This window comes from Lethenteron reissneri, chromosome 30 (genome assembly GCF_015708825.2).
Source record: "Lethenteron reissneri isolate LAM-NWPU_2019-01 chromosome 30, ASM1570882v1, whole genome shotgun sequence".
Classification (NCBI taxonomy): Eukaryota; Metazoa; Chordata; class Hyperoartia; order Petromyzontiformes; family Petromyzontidae; genus Lethenteron; species Lethenteron reissneri.
In genome coordinates, this window is record NC_083808.1 from 6743424 (window position 1) to 6765813 (window position 22390).

The window sequence follows — 22390 nt, forward strand, 5'->3', positions numbered from 1 at the left end:
TGAAACCTGAAACAATACAAATACCAAAGGGTTTTACTGAGCAGATATTATAGTGCCCATTATGGGAACATCTCGTCATGTATGTGCAGTATGTTGATTTTCGTTCGCTCTGTACGTAGCCAACCGTGCTAATCGGAGTGGGCTATATATTTACCTTTATCGATCACTAGAGGGCGATATTCAAATGACGTCGTTTACATTCATTTTTAAACAAAGTTAGTGAAGCAATACATCCACTGCTGGCAAACTTCATCTTGATTTATGGCAGAAATTGTATTCCCACACAATTTAAATATTTCTATTTACTGAATATGTTTCATAAACGAAACTAAAACCACGTTTTTTTTTACCAGGTAAACCCCACTGAGCTGTGGGTTCTTTTTCAGAGGCGACATGATGATAGCTCGTCGCAGTGGCTCATATCATTATATTTTGGAATGTATACGAGCACACGAAACAAAAACACGCACTTTTCTAAACACGGAATGAAAACATCGGAGGACCGGCAGAAAACTCCACGCGACCACCACGGGGAAAAGAACACACAGACTCAACAGGCATTGCCATGGTGGAGATCGATTATAACCATGCTCTGCATTTACATGTCGAGCCCATGTTATCAATCCATTGGTGGATGAGGAACTCCCCCGATGTCTTGCAAGCTGTGGAAAATACGTGGCCATATTTCACCATGCTGGTCAGTGTGTGTTGAAGGTGAGAGAGGAGTGTGTAACGGATGTTGTTGCACTGTCCTCTGCTGCCAACGATACCTATGACACGTGACGTTTTGTATATGGGGGCTGTGTCATCTGCCCAAGTGCTATCCAGGTTAGCTTCCATGAGCTGATGAGACTGGGGGCATTCCTGGTCATTTTAAATCAAACGAATTCTTACAGAGACTAATTCAAGCCGGATAAACCTCATAAACTCACAGTAAACAACAATGTATGCAGTATAATTAATAGACCAGTGGAATTGTATCTGCCACACCACTGTTTTTTTTTTTTATCAAGGTTAACCTAGTATAACTTGTTTGCTTATCAAAGGTGGCTTTTATGCTGCGATAAACTAACTACATAGCAAATTTAAGTATTAGCTGTAAAATAAACCTCAAGATACTGCATTTCAATAAAGCCGACACTTTTATCTTGACATTTAAACTGATTACATTTTTACACAAATGTGCACATCCACTAAAAGCGTACGTGATACAATGTTTAACTATGCTGTTTGAATTTCAAAACCAGCGTGGGGGGGGGGGGGTATGTGACCAGATGGCCCGAAAGTCAGAGCTTTGAGCTGCCCCCACTATGATCCTGGGTTGAATTCCAGTCAGCTGCCTGCGACGATTTCACGGTGTTCTAAAGTATAGCGAGGTGATGCTCTCAGCCTGGCTAAAACTGACTGCACCCCCCACCCCTATAATATTGAATTTGGCTTTGCACTTATTTAGACAAAATTCCAACCGTGAGAATTAGCTTTGACTGTCACGCGACGGACATTACTTTCATGCGGAGTGAGTGGGAAAATGCTGCCCTCTGTTGTATGGATGAGACGTGACTTGAAGCCATCGCAGTAGATAGCTCTGCAATATTCACTTCCGTGGGCAATTCTCTAACACAAAGCGTTGCGACTGATGGATACTTTGTCACGTGACATGATGACAGTGGCGCAATTAGGATACAATTGGGCGAAAAGGACGGAGAGATCAAACAAAACGTTTGAAAACTAAAATAAAAATCAGGTCAATGCTATAAGCTCAGCAGATACCAGAAGTATTGTGTTCTTCGTGGGTTTTTTTTTTGTACTCATTACCAATGCACGATGCAGCGAATAGGCCAGAGATGAGCACTCCTTGTGCACGTTGCATTTTCTTCCACGCATCACAGAGCATGGGAAACATGGGGACCATGTTCTGTTCCGTGCTTGCAAAGAAGATACAGGGAAATAAGTATAACCCGTAAAAACAAAGTTTTTCACTATAAATCCTTTATATGCGTGGCAGCTAGAGTCCTCTCGTCCTCTGGCTTGAGATGGCTGCCACCTATGGGTCAGATGATTGTCTGCCAGTATTAAGCAATTGGTAATTAAATATTTAATTTGTTTTCCCTAAACAGTGTAAAATTTTGGAAAAAATTTTCACGAACATTAATTGTCTCGCACAACGAGTCTGTGTGCAAAATGTCAGCTCGATTGGATCACGGGAAGTGGGTTAAAAAACGACCGAAAGATGTGCACGGTCGTAAGCAAGCAAGCAAGCACGCAAGCACGCAAGCAAGCAAGCAAGCGAACTTAATATAAGTAGCATGCACATTTTTGTCACCAATTATTATTTATCCACTGCTGGATGAAGGCTTCCCAATGTCGTCGTTGTCGCTGACGGTTCTAAAATTGGCACGATCCATCTCACGTATTCTTCTTTCGTAAGGATTTAATAGCAGATCCATCTGACGCATGCATATGAACTGATTTCATTGCTCCATCTCTGTGGTCGTGTTTTTCCTTTGTTTGCCATTCCATCTCCAGTCTCATCATTTAGCTATGGATCCTTCTTGCAATATATCCTGCCAAAGTCCAAATCCCCATACTAGTCTTAACAGTCAACATATCTCACATTCGTGTTTGCTCTCTGATCTATGTGTTCATCTCCCTGACTCTCCCTGTAAATCCCAGAATGCATCTCTGCAAGCGTCTGCGTACAATTTTCATGTTGTGTTCCATATTTTCCGAGAAGTCCAGGTTTCAGATTCATGTTGTGGCAGTTATGACACACATATTGAAAATATTCTTCTTTAGGAACATCAGTATTGCTTTTCATTATTAAGTTCAACTTAACAACACCACTCTAACCTTCAATTTTCATTTATAGTTCACTGTATGATTGTAGCGTGCCTTCAACAAATTCCACATATATAAACATAATCCTTTGTATTTTCAGGTTGTGTCCCTTCAACACTCATTTTTTTAAAGGTATTTGTTGTTTGGGACTTAAAACTTTCGTGACTGCAGGAATTCATATTCTTGGTTCTTTTGGTAAAGTAACTTAGATAGAAAATAAAATAAAATAAATTAAAAAAGCGGTCTTCATCAGGCGGACGAAGATCGCTTTTGTTATGATCGAAACATCGTGGGTTTTTTGCTTTTATTATTTTCAATTTATCATTATTATTTTTTATCTCCGTGACTTTACCGAAAGAACCAAGAATATCTTGCACGAGACTTTCGCTTTGCTCATATTTATCTGTATCCCCAGTTTCTATCCTTCACTCTTAAGGATGTTTTTAATTGCTTGTAGTCTACTTCCATTGGTTGTTATAATTACTCTGTCTTCGGCGAATCCAACATGGTTACTAGTTCCACCAATTAGCACTTTACCTTTATTTCTTCAATCAATTTTCGTAAAATATCTCCCGATGTTGTTGATAGCCTTGGGTAACAGCACATCTATACCGTATTCCTCTTCTAACGTTGTATTTTGTTATCCTGTATAATCTCAGGATATCTGTTAACATTTTTGTGATGGATTTTGATCATTGCTACGGAGCATTAAATGTCACCAATTTAAATAAGAAGAAAACTTGTCGTAGACAGTGCATTAAAAGTTGGAGGCAAAATAGAACAAACTGGGGACAAGTTACCCAAAACCACAAAACAGAATGTTCAAGAAGAGGAGAGGTATGCAAAGAAATGTAAATGTCATGAACAAAATATGAAACACCAATTTTTTTACTTACAGAAAACAATTAGGAAAAAAATTTGCGAAGGCAACAAAAATGATTGAGAGCATCATAACAATCAATATTGTTTTATATTTATATTATTATATCATTTTCCTTCTACGTGACTTTACCGGAAAAACCAAGAATATGAATCCCTGCAGTCACTAAAGCTTTTAAAAAGAGCATTGCATAAGCAAAACAATCATAGTTAAATAACAGATACTGCAGTAGCGCCCGAAAGCAGGATGAAACCAAAGTGCATGGTGGAAAATGAATCATAACACTAGTAGCGGAATTCTACAGAGATCTTGAGAGCATATAATTCACATACCCAGGAAAGCATTTGTTCAGGAGAGGAGGAGGATGATGTTCCAGATATCACATGTGATGCGGCAAGCCTTCACAGTATGAGATTCGCGGCCTGTCTGCAATAACTTTACACAGAAATGAAACGCCTCCGATTGGGGAACAAGGCCTCTAATAATTTGCCAATGAAAAAGATGGGGAGACAAACCCGATTTGAAGATTGAGAGACCCATTATTAATCGAATTCCCCCCATGTTCATGACGGGTTCACGAAGACCAAAGTGGAACAAATGACAGTCAATTTAGAGGGCAACCAATGGCAAGTGTGAAATTGGTTTTAGAAAAGGGTTCTCTTGCAGTGACCACACGTACATTCTATCAACTCGATGTTAAAAAAGAAGATCAAACCAATGTTGCCTGGCTTTTTGTATACTGGGAGAGGGCAATTTGACTCCAAGGAAACTGACGCAGTCATTCAAGCTCCCACAAACCAAGGTCAAAATCAAACATTTACTTCGTTAACATGCAGACAAATATAGTTTCAAAGCTGTTGATACACTCTCATTTGAAACAGCCATATGCTGTCGTTATTTAAAAAAAAATTCTTTAAAATATTACAAACGATGACAATTTTAAATAGGCATCATACAAGTTCACATAATTAAGAAAAAACTAAAGTCCTATGGAATATATGCTTGATACATTGAAATAAATTCATTGTTTTATTATTATTTTTACCATCTCAATACAGTATAACCATTACATTGCCAGAATATTTTGAACTGTTACATTGGAATGCTGTGACATATATAAATGTATGCCATACAGTTGAATGGAAATGGTACCGTTATCCATTCCTACTTATCGTCGTGCTTACTTTGACACAGTTCACGAGTGAGTAAAGATGCCCAACGCATGGCAGCAATGACGTACGGTAAATAGAGCAGCAGTAATGTGATAAATCACCGACTTTCAGTACGCAACCACATGATTCACTATGCTACAGCAATACAAACACGCCAGCAGATGAAATATGCATATGCTCACTACAATTACTGCCCTCCAAGTTCATACATTGCTTTCCCTCTTTTCAATCAACACATTCTCCTGAAAGACAAACTGCATGAGCGGGCGGTCAAAATGCTTTGTTTCGGAGGTATCCAATTAGCACCCACGTTCTAAAATACGAAACACCGCCTTGTAATTTCATATCCACAAATACTGATGTCGCATGATCAAAACAAACATGTGGCTTCAAATACGTTGGAACACCGTGCAAGAGTCATGTTTTAGTGGGTCTCAGAAGCATTTTCACCACCCCTCTCTGATCCGCATTCTTCAGTGCACTGTTTAATATTCCTACTCGTGCCAATCAGGGATATCTTCCCCCAGCTTCATAGGGTGAAAATCCCAAAAATCGAGAAGAGCTGTTTTTTTACAATATGTTTGCATTTTTACTTATAATGTGCTGTACATGTTGCCCTTTTCCCCATAAGCGTTAGGTCAGTATTTTGTTTACACATTACTGACCGTTTCTTAAATTTAACAAAAAAATGTATTTCATAATAATGTACATATTTGTATTAAACACCAACTGATCATGAGGTATAATACTTGAAAATGGTTAACGCATTAAAAAGTGATATGTATACAAAAATAAATTCACATGATGGTCAACATATAACAGTCGGATATGTCATCCGTGAGTACCACACAGCTCGAGGCTTCATCTCCATGCTCGACTTTTGTCTTCACGGGGAAAAGCATCACAGTGAAGACGTCGTGGAATCAATTTCCTTGCCACGGAAAATAGTCGGCACATATGGAGCACTTGCTGATGCTGAATTAAAAAGAAACAGGAAATATTTCGTCAATTGGCTATCCAATTAGCCCAAACATCTGCTGGTGAACATTACCGCTTAATGCTGTGGCTTATCCACAGTTCCATGCCATGTCTCCACCTGTTTTGTTGTTGTTGCCCCGAGGGTCCACAATTCACTCCCTTAACCCACATAACAACACTCATCCCATCTCGACGATAACTCAACAATCTCCTTCCCACAACTACCGGCCCACTAAGACGAAATGTCACGCGACTATAGCTCGTGCATCGTTGGTCACGTCCGGCGCTGAAAAAGTCGAATTTAATCCAAACTTAATGACACGGCGAGTTACGCAGTGGCTTTGGTTGCGAGATGGAATGGGTAGCATTAACGAACGCCCTTTAACTTAATCGCGAAATTCCCACTTGTGATGGTTGTTTCGTAAGGAGGGATCCTACATTGCAATGTTTGGCAAATTCTGCTCACGAGTGTTATCGGCATGTGGAAGGGAAACTAGAGTACCCGGAGAAAATTCACGCATATGTGGAATAAAGCTCCAAGTTCCACACAGATAGATTTAAAAAATAATTGCTGTATTGCCATTTACTGGCTTCCATAAATCTCAAATTTCATCTCAAATGTGATCCTTACACGTAACTTTCCATTTGGAAAGAATATCATTTATTTAAGTATTATCCCCACTCATACATGAGGATAACACTAAATTTGGCACAGACGCATTCAAAAATTCATTGCTGTGCTGCCACCCCCTGGCCAACTCGCAGTCCAGCATTACAAGATCTGAAGTTCCTAGGCAGCCCCCCATTTTATATATGAAGCAGGCTCAATCCGGCCTAGCTTCCGAGATTTGTTGACAATGGACATATTCAGAGTTATCTGGTCATAGGCAAGGGTGAATGGGAATATCGAGCTTCCCTCCAAACCACATGTAGCCACTTTCATTAAATATTCTCCTTGTCCATTCCCCCCGCCAATGCCAAGCTACATTTATGCTCTGTCGTACGTGGCGATGATTAACGGAACCTGGAGGCGCAAGCAGGGCCGGATTAACACAGCGGCTTCGGGGCTGCAACCGTGGATTCGAATTTTTATGACACCAACCAAAAATATAGACCGCTTTATAATAGCAATACTGGAGCACTACGATCAATCTTATCATGCCATTTTATCACCATGTGTGCCAAAATGAAAATAGTTTCGGTTGTTTTTTTTTCTATTTGATTCAGCTTTCACAGTTTGTATATGATATGTAAAATCCAGAACTGAAATATCCAAGGTGAATGCCAATAATGGAGGGTTTGGTCAAGGGTAGTGGTAAAAGAATCAACGAAAGGCATTGGATATACAAAGGGGAGGCAATGAAGCAATAACCGCCCCAGGCTAAATCTGACCAGAGGGATCAGTATAGCGGATGGCTGCCAAAAGGAAGGTTGTGAGTTCAAATCCTGGTCAGGGGTTCAATCAGCCCATCATCCCTCTGGGGGGGGGGGTCTATAAAATTGGAACCGTTTTGTGAGGAAGTTGTTAGCGGTTATCCTATTGATAGACTCACCCTCCATCATGAGAATGTCGAATGCCATCGCTGGCTCAGGGCTATTAATAGAAGATGATCCTAAATACAACTCCGATTACCACGATTGGCTGTGACGTATGGTGCCAAAGAAGTTCAGCAGACATACATTTGAAGAAGCATTCAGTTTGACTTGGTAAAGTGGTGAACATCGATGGCGAAGCTTACGGAGTGAAAAGGAGGTGGCAGTCCCTGCGGCGAGGCTGATGGTGGTGGGCTTGGGTGGCCTCTCCACGTTCTTGTGCGGCTGGAAGAGGATAATGTTCACTTTGGGTGCAAACAGGCATCCCAGCACCACCGAGCCACTGAGGCTCACAGAGACACAAATGGTTGTGGTTTGGACCTGCAGGGCAGTAACAACACAAAGGCAGCAGCTATACCAAGAGCAAGAGACATTGTGAAACTAAATAACTTTCACCTGGGGAGCATGATAATAAGACAATAGCACGTATGGCACGAAGAATACGATTCATGCAAATACATGTGCAAATAATTCAGCACACAAACACATGGTCTGGCCAAATTTGAATGCCTGCACTTATCTTTTCAACGGTCTGGTTATTTAAATACTGCACCTATGATGTTTAATGAATGTTAATCAGGGAATGTATGCATGGAGTTACCATGTGGAATGTGTATTAAATATAACACTGGTCAACACACCTTTTCTGGCATAAGGTATTCCAACGGTTTTAAGGTAATTTTGGGGTGCTGATTCCAAATCTGGCATCCGTTTTTGTCTATCACATCAGGTTTTTGAGATAGAAATTATTGCATTTTCAATAAAAACTGCAGAAGAAAAATATTAAATAAATGTGGATATCTATATAAAATTATATTATAAACACAATATCCTAAAAATACAGCACCATATTTTAACACTAAAGCAGTCACTAACTAGAAACAACTTGCAATCATAAGTGACAGAGTTAATTTCGGGTAAAATCAATGAAAATGGGGTATGCCGATAGCATAAAAATGATGTGATAGAGCAAATCTGAGATCAGATTTGGAATCAGCACCCTGAAATGAGTCTAAAACAGCTGCAAAAGTCCAGGCTAGAATTTTTTTTTTGTTGACCAGTGTAATAGATCCAGATTTGTTTTTACATATGCGTTTCAAAACTGGCTCCACAGTGACTTGCAAACAAGCTTCAACGGGTCATGCGTGCATAATGCATTCACTTACCTGCGTGTAAGGTTATTTACTTATTTATCTAAACATAGCAAGACAGTCATATCTGCAGATAGGCACTTAACAATAATACTGACTCTATGAAACAAAATGCTTTGTAATAATTCACAATTTTACCCACAAATGGTGCCGTTAAAACTAAAGCAATAAAGGCGCTGGCAAAGAACTGATAATATTTACATATACGTGGCGATAACTTCACAAATTATTTGCACAAGTGGGTTAAACTGTCACATTGATTGCTCAAGTGCAATACATACCCTGTAGTCACCAGACGTTACGTAAAAAATTGGCACGAATGCCAGCCAGATTATACATGTTGTGTACATGGTGAAGGCAATAAACTTGGCCTCGTTGAAGCTGTCGTGGCATTTTCTGTTCTTGAAAGCGTACACAGTGCACACCATGACAAGACACACATTGTAGACCAAGGATATTAACACATTGGAGTCCCGGACGCTGCACTTGAGAATGACCACCTCCCGCTTGTCTGGGATGGTGAATCGCCTCAATCCCGGATTCTCCACAATGAGCCAAATGGCAACAACGGAGAGCTGGATTAATATCAGGGTGAGACAGATTACCATCTGGGCCAGGGGACTCACAAATTTTGGCCTCGTGCTCCCGCCCTCTCTGGCATTGTTGAACATTCGCGAAATCCGATTGGTCTTGGTGAGCAGAGCGGAGTAACAAACCACAAATGACGCGGCGAGAATGAGCCGCCGCAGAGCGCACACGAGAACCGTGGCCTTCGCCACGAAGGTGAACGTTGTGCTGTAGCACATGGAGACGCCGGCCAGCAGAGCGTAGCAGAGCTCCCGCCCGGAGGCCTTCACGATGGGCGTGTTGCCGTGCACGATGAACGTGATGAGAACCGTGACAGTGCAAATGAGACCAATGCAGGAGATTGCTATGGGCACCAAGGCCCAGGCATCCTCCCACTTGATGTACTCTTCCGGAAGGTCATAGCAGTCTCTCAGGTCGGCCGAGGGCCATCTGCCAGGGCCGCAGTCCATGCAGGTGAATTCGTCGTAGAGGTACTCATAGGGCTGACACGGAATGCACACCCAGCAGCAGGAGTCGCCCAGCTGCGTGCTTTTCATTTCGTTCGGAGCACATGGGTCACTGCATTGAGACACCGGAATCGAGGATTTGGCCCAGTGTATGTCGTTTGCTTGTAGAACCAGGCCTTGTGACCAATGGCCAACTTTAGTGTACGAGTATTTTCCGTTTGATTTCTGGAAAATGAATATGTTGTACTTTGCCAATCCATCACCAGATGAGTCGAACTTCACAATTCGGTCGTGATCACCAAAGGGAGCTGTAGCACAAAACAATCGAGATTTATGAAACACATGCAGTACACAGGGGCAATACAGCTAGAGAATTATTGAATGCAAATATTTAATACCAGGGATATAAATAAATAACCGTGTGCATGCCTATTGTGTTTTTATTAATTATGAGTCAAGAGCTCAAAGTAATTAAAATGTCTTTTCAGTGAGCATGTTTGTATCTTACAGTGTAATTGTACCGACACACAGCCTATAATTTTTCATTCCATGAAGAGCAATGGGGCGTGTGAGTGAAATTACCTTTGCCCAGACTTATGTGCTTGTGCAGCAAGGGCAAACTAAATTTCCACTCTCTCTTTTTTTGAACATTTTCTTAAGCTGTGAAATGTATTACCTTACCTTGGAAGCTGACATTTAAAATAAATTCCTTATACAGCTTAACACCATTGATTGGTGTGAAGGCTGCACATAACTTGGTTGTGTTTGGACAGAGTTCCTTGTGCATGTTATGCAATGCGTGGGCCAAAGCAAAAACTGCATCAATCACGAACATTATTTTGGTCTCTTGCTTGTAACTGCTTCTTCGGAGTGACATGGATGCATTGCAGACATTTCCATGCCGGTGTCCACGTGACAGAGTACACTGGAACCTCTGCTGCCAGAACTCGGTGAACCACGGGTTCCTTTTGTTCTTCGCAGGAAGGAGACTTTGGAAATATTCGTCAAACTCTTTCACCCGCTGCGAGTTCAATTCAATCGTTAGTGCGCCATCAGCAACATCCTCTTGTCCTTTGATGACACTTTCCAAGGCACCCCATCCATCACTCGCGACCCAGTAGAACGACGCGTGGAGCGTTCGGGCGGCGGCCAACAATTCCTTGGCGTCGTCGCTCCTTGTAAACAAGACCACAACCTTGGCGTTTGGCTTCTGCATCAGTGCCTTTATAACGCCGTCGTATGTCTTTTTGTTCGCCGACCGTCCAACCTTTTCTGATACTGCAATGCAGATGTTTCTGGACCTGACCTCGTGCTCAAATGCCTCCATTCCGGCCTCGCCGTAGTCATCGTCAGAGGCCACCGTGCTCACGTACGTCCACTTGAAGAAGCGCAGGATCTCAGCCATGGCTTTGGCCTGGTAGAAGTCTGGGGGCACCGTGCGTGCAAAGAAGTCGTAGCGCGACTTGTCGCTCAGCTTTGCGCTCGTGGAGGCGTAGCTGATTTGTGGGATTTGGAAGAGGCGGAGAAGGTTGGCTACCTAGAGTTGGGGAAAAAAACACTGTTTAGTATTTTTATTTGTTTTATATAATCGTTTTTTATTATTATTAAACAAGAGCCCGGTACAAAGCGCATGTGACGGAGAGAGGGGGTACAACTATTCCACGAACAACAAACCCGAGGCCAGGTGCCCCACGGGGCAATGGAGAGAGAAGGTATTTGGGAAACAATATATGATTGGCCGTGTCGGGTGGTGGGTTACGACACATTTATAAATAACGCGGTCTCACCCAAAAACGTTTATTATGAATTTTTTTTACGTCGTTTATTCATTTGAGAGCGCATTCAGATTTTTTTTTGGCATTTTCAAGGGAGCGCTGCGTGGACGTAGATGCATTTTTATTGGCACTGCGAATTAGTTTTACGTTTAGTCATTTAAGCTTTGACACCAAAAGGCAAGGCCCTATTCCTGCTATTGTCGCACAGTCTATAACGTCTACTTGGCGGTGGGTGCCGTGTTTGAAAATACCAAGGCCACCGTGGCAATAACCAGTTGTTTAATTGAAAAAATGAAGTCGCTCTCCAAGCACACTTTTACCGTCCATATAATGCAGTAGAACGAACACACGATTAGTGTAAATATTGAGCAAATCCAACAATATATCTCTCTCCTGTCCCTCGGGTTTGAGGATGATGATGACAACAATCATCAGTTATTCTGGAGGGTCTTCATGTGGCTCCACAGACCAGTACGGGCATACGATACTAGTTGAACAACAACCCTGAATTACGGCACAATATAAAATTAAGCGCGATCAGCACGTCCATATGCAATGCAACATGCACCACTAAAATATCACCCGGCTCAGAACTTTACCCACGCAGCAAGTGTCGGGTGTGTATAATCAGACGAATTTATATTTACCTGGATGGAGACGCTGCTGTAGGAACCGCCGATGACCCCAGCGATGGCCGTGGGTCCTTGATTTTGGATTGCATACGAGCCATCGGGGCACATGTACTCCGTCTCGTCCACCTTCAGCAGCGACGAGCGAACAAACTCCAGGGACTGCTCCAGAGCGTAAGTGTCCCTGGAGCATGTGTCCAGGATGTGTGCTCCCAGCTTTATTCCGGGCAGCAGCGATGAATCCCTGTTGATCTGACCCAACGCAAACAGCATAGCCTCCAGGCGCTGGATGCCACGGTCCTCGTTGATCTTCCCACAGTCTTGCGGTCCACTGCCCTTCTCATGCACTGGGAAGAGGCCACCCAGAACCAGGTCTCCGTCCAGTCGCACCTCTCTCTTGCCACTGCCACCCTCATTTTGAGTGAGAGCCACTTGCTGGGCTACCAAGCACGTTAGGAGAAGAGAAATTAAGTGTTTCCCTATGGCTAGCACCTTCGGATTTTGCATGCTTATTGCATTCGTTTGAAACTAAAGCTGTGCACTAAATATGCCATTAATATATCGAGGCCGATATCTTCATTTTCACGTATTTTTACTTTTGTTTTAATGAGTTGTTCCGCTCACTCTTTTGTGGGTTTGTAATATCTGAAAAAAAAAGATTCATATATCTGTCTGTACGCAGACAATTTTAAGTTATGCCATTATCCTATGGAAATTGATGCAATGAAGACAGATAATATCGTTGTAACATAATTAACGTTCATATTACTAGTGATTTACTACCATTAAAAAGCTGTGAACAAAACAAGACGACTTACAACATTTCATCAACAGAACGAGGTGCCGTATTATAAAGCCATCACCTGTGCTTGAAACGAGGACATCAGCACACATGTCTGAAGATGATTGCTGCCGAATGCACTGCTAACCTCTCGCCAGCTCTCTCTCTGTGGTCCCCTGCGCTCTCTCTCTCGCGCTCGCTCTCTCTCCCTCTTTCCTTCTTTCCCACCCTTCTCTCTCTCTCTACTCCCCCTTCATCCGCAAGGAAGGGGCATTGGGATTTTTTCTATTTAAAAAGCCCACGGCATAACCAACAAAACGTGCGTGTGTGTGCCTCTACACGTGATGGGGAGCAGCAGTGTAGCGGTTAGCTGCGCTGCGCTACAAACCCCGATTATCTGAACCGGTCCTGGGCCTCTCTCAAGGTCGACTCAGCATTAAATGAGTACAGTACCTGATGCGGTGTGTAAACATCGTCATTGGGGAGACAAAGGCGGCCGGGCGTCTCGTTGGCCACCCACCCCCTTGTGTGCCGTGCCGGCCTTTATAGGTGCTCGCTAACAGCACTTGCCCCAACAGTCTGTTAAGGCTATACGGGGGATCTTTGTCTTTTTAGACGCGTGGGTAAGTGTGTGTGCTCTTGTAAATGTGCACTGGGAAGGACAGTGGGGGCTACGGGGTGGAACAGAGATAAATTTACAAGCACAAAAGCCAATCAAGCTTGAGACACATGACACAGATTTCATTGTGAATTGTAGAAGCTGTTTGCCAAAGCAATATGCATAAAGGAAACACATTCGATGCACGAATTAATTTGCAGAAGAACGGAGGAGGTTACATGGGTACAAGCATTCATTGCTCACTATGTACTTGCGTGCACTAATTCAGAATGGGATTGAAAACATGTTTTGTAATAGGCATTGCTGTAAATCACAATGGAAATTCATGGTGTGTCAGTACATGAGCTTGTTTTTATTCATTAGCACACTGTCTGTGCTATACATTCTCTTTTGTGGCATCAAGTTCTTGGTTTTGTAACCTTCAAATGAATATAATTTAAGTTCTGCCTAGTCTCTGCGATTTAAATTTTGAGAAAAAGCTTCGAGGGTAAATCAATTGTGATGCAATTGTAGATATATATCTCAGATTTTTTTTTTACCAAATTTGGTCTTGTTTTTTATTGGTAGTGCACATGTATTTCATATATGTTTAATGGTTTGGTGATTACTATTTAGAACTATTATACATGCCAACATGCCCACACTCGATATACATATATACCCATACCTCTAAATACTTTGCTACATGGCAACGATGACATTGTTTGAATATAAATAAGACATTATTTTAATATATTTCAAACATTAGCGTTTCAATAATAGTAATAACAAAATCGTATATTAATAAAAAAATATATATAAACTAATCATTAATTATTTCGAGTAAAATATATTTTTGTGTATGTTGAACTTCTTTCATACCATACATATCCAACCGCGCTAATCGGAGATTAGATTCTGCTGATTCAAGTGGCTAGGATTATTGCAAATATAACAAATTGCCTGTCAAGAAGCCTTTGTTGCTAGCGTTGCACACTAAGCTTGTATTATTTGTGTGCACTTATTCGCCTTGCACAGCGAGATACAGACAGAAATGCCAGGCAGCACTTTGTTGTGAAGGGACACCAGGGCAGCAAGTGGGAAATAAATTAAAAAAACACTTCAAATCGAAAACACTCCAGCTATGCAGTCACATACATGAGATAAAAACAAATGTAATCAAAATCATCACCGGGGGTAGATCTAATCCAACAGCAACTATTAAGATGCAACATTTGTTTTGGCGATACTGGTCGGCAGTGGTGCATAAGCACAAATGACAATAACACTGCCCTAAAATAATAACATGTAGTGACTCACTTCGGAGACAGGGTTCGTTAAGGCTCCTTCTTTATTCTCACACGTCAGGGAACTACAAACGGCCTGTGTGCTTTCACACGAGTCACACATCCGTCTATTTTGACGGCACTTTCTAGCTGGTACAGTTGGCAGGCTGTCTAGCTAGTGGCGTCTAAGGATGGTTAAGACGGCAGGGACGAAGGTGACGAACAGCGACAGAGCGAGGGGATCCACTTCCAGCAACAGCCCCGAGCTCTCGCCCCGGGCCCCCTTTTATCCTCCCGGCGTGGCCTCGCTTCGCCCTCGCTACGCCCTTTTTCTGGAACCTACTAGCAGGTTCCCGGGCTTCCGAGATTAACCTCTTCCTGACCTTCCCTTTAGTTCCCTTCACCCGCGTATATGCTCTCTCTGCTGATGTGTGTCCTGCCCTCTGCTGTCAGTACCCCTTTCCCGTCAGCTGGCCAGCGTTATTACAATACACATGTTTAAGTAACGTGTGGAATATTTGGCAGTGCTCCTTCTACATAGCAATGGCCCTGCTCCATAGCAGAGATGAAGAAAAGGCAACTGCCCAAAACGTGGCCGATTATAAATTGATGAAATTAATCAAACGTATCACGGTCGATGTTTCAAGCAATGGCTCTACTTCATAACAGAGAGATGAAGAAGAGCCAATGCCCTTAACCTCACCTGTTACAAATATTTGCATGATTTTATATGTACACTTTCATGACCAACATTATGATGCATAATTGGGTTAGGTCGTGTTAGATTCACACTGACACTTTGATGAACTCGGCTGTGTTGGGTGGAGGAGGGTTTACGATGCACATTTGTTAAACGATCCAACCCAAAATAAACTAATTATTAATCATATATTCACTGTTTTATTACTTTCCGGGCAGTGTTATTGACAAATATGTTGAGTTTCTAACTCTCAAGACAGTGTTTTTAAATGATTTAACGAGTGTTGAATTAAGTATGCAGCATGTTGCAGGAATTGATCGTTGCGGTAGGAAAAGGTTGCACCGTTACCAAAAAGCAGGTCTTATCAAGGTCCATCGATTTCGTTAACAATACCCCCCAACACCGCTGCAATTAACCCTCCAGTGTAGCAGCACTTCACACAGTTATAAACAAATTGGTATTGACCGGAAAAAGATAAAAATGCCAATTCATTTATTTCCCCTCACAATATTCTCTTGCAGGCCAGGACAATTTGACAAAGCGTTCCTCGACGGGCTCTCTGTGGAAGCACACAAAGATAAATGACAACGTCGGCACGTGCGAGCTACAGCCTTCTCTGTTTCACAACTATTCTGACTCAGCGGAGTGAAGTACTGAAGCGTGTCACCTTCGCAGTCTCGCAATATCCTCTTGGATTGTATTTATTTCTTAGCTTCACATTGCTATATTTGGCAACATATTTGCAATTCGTTTTTTGTTTTACCCGCCACAATTGTCTCGTGACCAGTCCTTTTGACAGAGTGTTCTCAGATGGCTATCTGCAGATACACGAAGATAATGACAGATTGTAAATATTGTGGATTTGCTCTCCAACACACCCGTGTGCTGTACTAGTAACGAATTGGTATGTTCTGTTTACGTGACAAACCTTACTAATTGGCTGCGTGTAGTGGTCGTGGGTTTAACGACACATTTATATTTATGCTAACCCAAGAAAAAACCTTTATGGGTATTTTTTTCTTTGTATTTTTGTGCATAGGGTCTGCTGGCAATGCATGGCCCTCCCCTCACCCCCTCCCCTCAAGGCCTTCTAAAAGAATAACGGGCAACCTCACGACCCAAAGTAGGATCGGCCTACGGTCTTAATCGGTGGTGGCGGGTTTAACGACACATTTATATTTACGCGATCTAACCCAATAAACCTATATTACGGATAATTCCGATGTTAACGCATGAGAGCTACAGCCTTCACCTGTGTCACTCGACACAACTATTATGTGGTCACCATGTAACAAGATTATATATTGTTGATAATTTAACAAAAATGTAAAATATAACTACACTGAAGAGTCTGGTAAAAATGCTGAAGGATGGATGTCACGTTAATAGTTTTCAAGAACCATTATCAAATACTGTCAGGTGGTATTTGTTTCTTAATTCAGACTGCAATGTTTTGCAAGATATTTGCAAACGTTATTATGACTTCACTCAACAATTTCCAATCTATAAAAAAAACTGCAAATTGAGTTGCAGGAAGTCATTTCAGCCAAAAAAAGTTGACCTTGGGGTTGCAACTCATTTCAGGATGAATGTTCCTCGGAGAAGCCCTTGGTAAAGAAGCCAAATGGAATGGCTCACGAGTTGGAGCCGAACCAGATTGTCCGCGATTAAAAAACAACACATCAGCCAACACCACGCATCCCAAGCATGTACACAAACTCACAATGCGCTTTAGCGGAACATTTTGGTTACTCAAACAGCAGAACTCAATTGTGTCTCCACATATATATTTGCAGAAAAAAACTCGCCTCCTATCAGATTCCCAAACGAATATTATTCAACAGCATCTGTTCAAGCCAGTGGTTCTTAACCTAGGGTGCACGCTGAATGAACCCCCTCGGGGTGCGAGATGCCCTTTCTGAGGGTGCGAGACACGCCTGAATTTTTTAGAAGGTACATAATCGAAAACATAAATTAAGCAAAGGCATGCAAGTACAACTACTCTGCTTATCAAAACGATGCATTTATTAACATTGTACTTTTTTTTTACGATTGAGAACCAAAGGGCTTGCTGGCTGTAGTCATGGTTAAGAACCACTGGTTTAAGCGAACACATGTTGGACTCATTCTAGATTTGAAGCTTTCGTGACTTAACTTTTAATTGTATTTTTTACCTACGTGACTTTACCGAAAAAAAACCTAAGCGAATAAATGCTTGACTGGTTCAAAAATCATTAAATAAATGCTCCTGGGTGCCCAATATTGTATTGTCAACATGACACCATATAAAACTATGGGGCTCGGTTCAGCACTAAAAGCAATATTGTCATATTGTTTGGGCGAGTTAATAGGCCCATGGACTAAAACATGTTTTTATTTACGTGGAGACACAAACCGAATGCTGCTTGCACACATGTCTACTCAGCATGTACAGCTCTAATCGTGCATTTAAACACGAAAGTCATTGTCTAAAGACAACTATATATATACCACTGATAGCAGTTTCATATTACACACATTCATTTATAGTTTTTGTCACCTAAAGTTGCCCGTGAATATCTATGCTAGGTACGCAATATATTACAAACTACGTTGATTCTTGTGACTCGCTCTTGATAGCGGATTTATGAGCCTCATGGATAAATACTGAATTACAAGAATCGTAGAGGCAATTTGGTCTGGTCCTGTTATTTGGTGTGTATGAGTGTACAATATTTAAGTGCAGTAAGTTACTGCCAGTGTGTGCATACAGTAATTACCTGTGTGTAGAATCTAAACGTTTAAAAGAAACAATCATATCAATGAAAAAGTAAAACGTAAACATCTGCTAGACGTTGCGACAATACGTGATCTGAAATGTCATCACATCTCGTGTGCTAGTGTCAGATGCAATGTCTTTAAAATAGATTTTGAATGGATGAGTCAGTGGTTCTACGTTGGCCTAACTTATAACTAGTGTCGTGGGTTTAATTGATGCGCACACTTGAACTTGGAGGCAACACGGTTTATTAACTAACAAAACAGGTCACTCAGAATATTAACAGGATAACGACATAGGATGGTGACCACCGCTCCTAACTAACACTCGAGAGATAGCTATATATCCGGACCAGGACAGCTTTACTTTACCACGAGCGGAGACCGGACCTAGGACCACAGACCAGAGGTGGGACAAAGTCATTGTTATGCAAGTCCAAGTCGAGTCTGAAGTCATCAAATTCATGACTCGAGTCTGACTCGAGTCCAAGTCACATGACTCGAGTCCACACCTCAGAGGTGGGACAAAGTCATTGTTATGCAAGTCCAAGTCGAGTCTGAAGTCATCAAATTCATGACTCGAGTCTGACTCGAGTCCAAGTCACATGACTCGAGTCCACACCTCTGCCACAGACAGAGGCTTCATTCCCAGAGTTCAACAGCCCAGATCCCTCCTGGGACTTGGCTTATAACTGCCATGGCGTGGCCGGCTCCCCCCTTGGCCACGCCTCCTTCTAGATCCTTCGGGAGGGCCCGGTTTCCACATCACGTGACCCTCGTACCCCCCCATCTGGCCCCCCTCCCCCCTCTCGTCCGGTCACGTGCCCTCTCGGGTTCACTCAGGGTATCATGTCCTGAGCCGATGACCTCAGTGACCCCAACCCTTGCCCTTTAGTGAGCCAAGCCGTGCCATGCTCACACTGGTGCCATAGAGAGGCACCACGCATACAATGCCCGTTATAGATCGATACTGTCGTTGCACAGTAGTGACACCATTAATGTCACTACACTAGTGTTGAGTATAGCGAAAACATGTGTAGTCACTGTGTACATGCATTTCTTTAATAACTGACCACTTCCAATCCTCCCCGAAGTGACTTGAGTAAAACACAGTTGATACGCCACTAGTGAATACAATCATTGAATGATATTCATAAATGCTAAAAAAAACAAGGGGTGGAGTGGTAGTGAGTCGGTTGGTGCTGCAAGTCCAGCTTCTATTCCTGGCCATGGCTCAGCTCTGTGCATATCTGAACGCAACCTGGGTGTTCTCCTGCATCAACCCACACTAGCCACCGTGGTTAAGTATGGGCAACAACCACCGTGACCAAAACGATATGATGAGGTCGTCAACTAATTGGAAATTGGCAAAAGGCTTATTATTCGTATTATTGTTTGTAATGCTTTTATTTTGAATGTATATTTTATGTATTTCAACAGGAAGGGCCCAATCAGCTGCTCGGCTCAATTTCATGCGCATCCTGGGACGGTACAGGTGTTACACAGTCCAGATCTTAGATGCAATCACGGTTTACATAGGTCGTGATGTAACAGCAAGTAAGCTTTCGTGACTGCAAGGATTCATATTCTTAGGTTTTTTCGGTAAAGTCACGTAAGTAAAACATTAAAATTAATAAAAGTAAAATAAAATAAAAATCACGACGTTTCGGAAGCAACACAAGCTTTTGTTATGCAGTCTATTCATAGTCTCAAACCGCACCTTACCATAATAATAAAGAGTGGGCCATCCCTGCCCCCCCCCTCAACCATTATATATACGGAGTGGTATCTCCTGTAATCTCTCATTTACTTGATACAGCTGTCGGGCTGTGACGGTTCCACCTGAAGACGGAAGCTTGTGTTGCTTCCGAAACGTCGTGATTTTTATTTTATTTTACTTTTATTAATTTAAATGTTTTACCTACGTGACTTTACCGAAAAACCCTAAGAATATGTTTTACATGTTGTACGTGCTTTAAATGTTATGCGTACTTAACATGTTCAAGGAATAGGGAACCAGTCGAAAACGTGTAAAAAAGCACAACTACCTTATTTTATGAACAAGAATAAATAAAGAAAAAAATGACCATTTAACGGAGCAAATACGATCAGTAACCGGGAACATTGAGTATGATCCATACAGATTTAGTGGACAGACTTAATAAACATGCGCTCCATGTATATAATATTCACACGTATAATGAATTGTTTTGCTTATTTATCCAGGAAAGCCACATTGAGCCGTGAGACTTTTTTTGAGGAGGTTTTTTTTTTTATCTTAATATGTTTTAAGGCAATTAATGAGTGCAAGGAAACCGGAACACCCGGAGAAACCCCCACGTGCACGAGGGGGTAACACTCGATCCCTATACAGATGGAAACGGATGGCGATGAGTCCACTTGCTTTGCTGCCTTCTGATCCCACGTGCACGATATCTACCACCACCCAGCAAAGACATCTGCACTATTTTGTACACCTACATCCCTTCAACTACAGCAAATTATAAATGAATTGAAACTTTAATTCTAATGGATGTTTGCTGCACAGTGTACCATTTTACATACCACTGAATTACTTTTTTTTAAATAATAAATATAATGAATTTCCTATTAATATTATTAAGCATCAATATTGCGATGTATCTTTTGAACATGTTGACGTGTTTTTTTACAGTTTACACAGAGTGCTGCTTTCAAAATCCGACGTCTTCAGCATTAGTATGCTCGACATAACACCCGCTTATGAATATTCACGTTTGCGGTCTCTTAAAAAAATTGAGAAAAAAAAACTAATTACTTTTGTAATTTGAGATCCACAGAGCGTGAAAGATTAAAGATGCTACCATACACACTTTAATCTGTTCTCAACATATTCCGTTACAAGGGTCATTAACAAACTTTAAACAGCATAATTAACAGTCCGAATCAACTTCATTAAAATGGTGACCAGGTGACACAATCACAAAAAATTTGACTTCAACAAAAGAATAATATGCTCTTGAAAGACTTTCAACTTTTGTTCAAAGCAGAAAAGATAAATTACACGTTTGTACCTTCAGGGCAGTAACAACTTTACATCTATTCTTGTGGAGAACGTTCACGGTTTGTTTTTAATCCGCTTTAGTCGCCACATTCATGAATCCTATTTTGATGTAGCGTGATATGTTTTCCTCTGCTGTTAAACCAGCCTTCTCAGATAGCATGGAGCACAAAATGCAATGGATTTTCCAGATAAAGACAATTATAACTAATTTTGCTCTTCTGAAGATCATCCTTAAAATGCAAATAATGTCCATATTATTATGTAATTCTACTGTCACGGGATTTTTTAGTTTTTTGTATGTGTGCGACTCAAAAATTTAACTGAGGTACACCATTATAATCAGCAGCCATGATCTACAGTAACCACTGCTAGATGAAGAATATTGCCAGAGATGTCTCAATCAGTAAATTAAACACAGGAAGTGATTACACACCGGTAAAAGGAAAGTGGCTGTCCATAAATGACGTCACGCGATTTTTGATGATTTTTGATCCCCCCCCCTTCGTCACATGGCGTCACAAAAAGTCAGACCCCCCTCAAATATGACGTCACAAAGCTCTGCCACCCCCCCCCCCAAAAAAAAATAAAACATGCTTCAAATCGCTTTAAACTGTTGTCATTGTAGTGCGTATTTAATGTGGCGCTGCACTCTGATGTTGTAGGAGAAAACATGTATTAAAAAGTATATTTAATTAAGTAGAACGTGTTGTCTATATTTATTTAAAGTTGTGCATTTTGATGTGACGTCACATTTTCACCCCCCCCCTCGCCACAAATATCTGACCCCCCCCCCCTTTTTAGGTGCTGCGTGACGTCATTTATGGACGGCCCCAAAGTTGCAATTCAACATTGGCAATGATAGAAAACTGTAAACTACAGGCCAAAACACGAGAGAACGAACATCAAACACTTGCTTTAAAGGAATTTAGACGTATTTTGAGCAGTTTCAATTTTTAATACCCTAGAAAAGTAAAACATAAAAAAAAAATCACAATGGATGCCACTACCGCACTCTAAATAATTAAACAACTAGTATTGTACTTGCCAGGGCACCGAAGGTTCGGGGTAAAGTAAAGACCAGACCAAAAGGGTTATCAGATACCTATGCTTGTAGGTGTAGAGGTGTAATTGTAAAGATGTATGGCCACGGATGGGTAACAAACACAAGGGGCGTG

At 41.6% G+C, this 22390-nt stretch overlaps 1 protein-coding gene across 6 annotated transcripts in view; it reads right to left on the reverse strand.

Moving 5' to 3' along the window:
- Window positions 1-4440: 4440 nt before the first annotated feature.
- LOC133349464 (metabotropic glutamate receptor 3-like) overlaps window positions 4441-22390 on the reverse strand; it is a 29617-nt gene continuing 11667 nt past the window's right edge. For 2 of the 6 annotated variants that reach the window (XM_061562947.1, XM_061562945.1), the window contains exons 2-6: window positions 12069-12695; window positions 10328-11183; window positions 8894-9954; window positions 7608-7782; window positions 4441-5865 (exon numbers count right to left, since the gene is read on the reverse strand). In XM_061562947.1, coding sequence (XP_061418931.1) covers window positions 5792-5865; window positions 7608-7782; window positions 8894-9954; window positions 10328-11183; window positions 12069-12557 — 2655 coding nt within the window. In that variant the 5' untranslated portion in view covers window positions 12558-12695 and the 3' untranslated portion in view covers window positions 4441-5791. Of the gene's footprint in view, window positions 5866-7607; window positions 7783-8893; window positions 9955-10327; window positions 11184-12068; window positions 12841-12868; window positions 13042-22390 lie in introns of those variants that run through there. The other 4 variants (XM_061562946.1, XM_061562942.1, XM_061562944.1 and 1 more) reach the window with 4 other exon arrangements.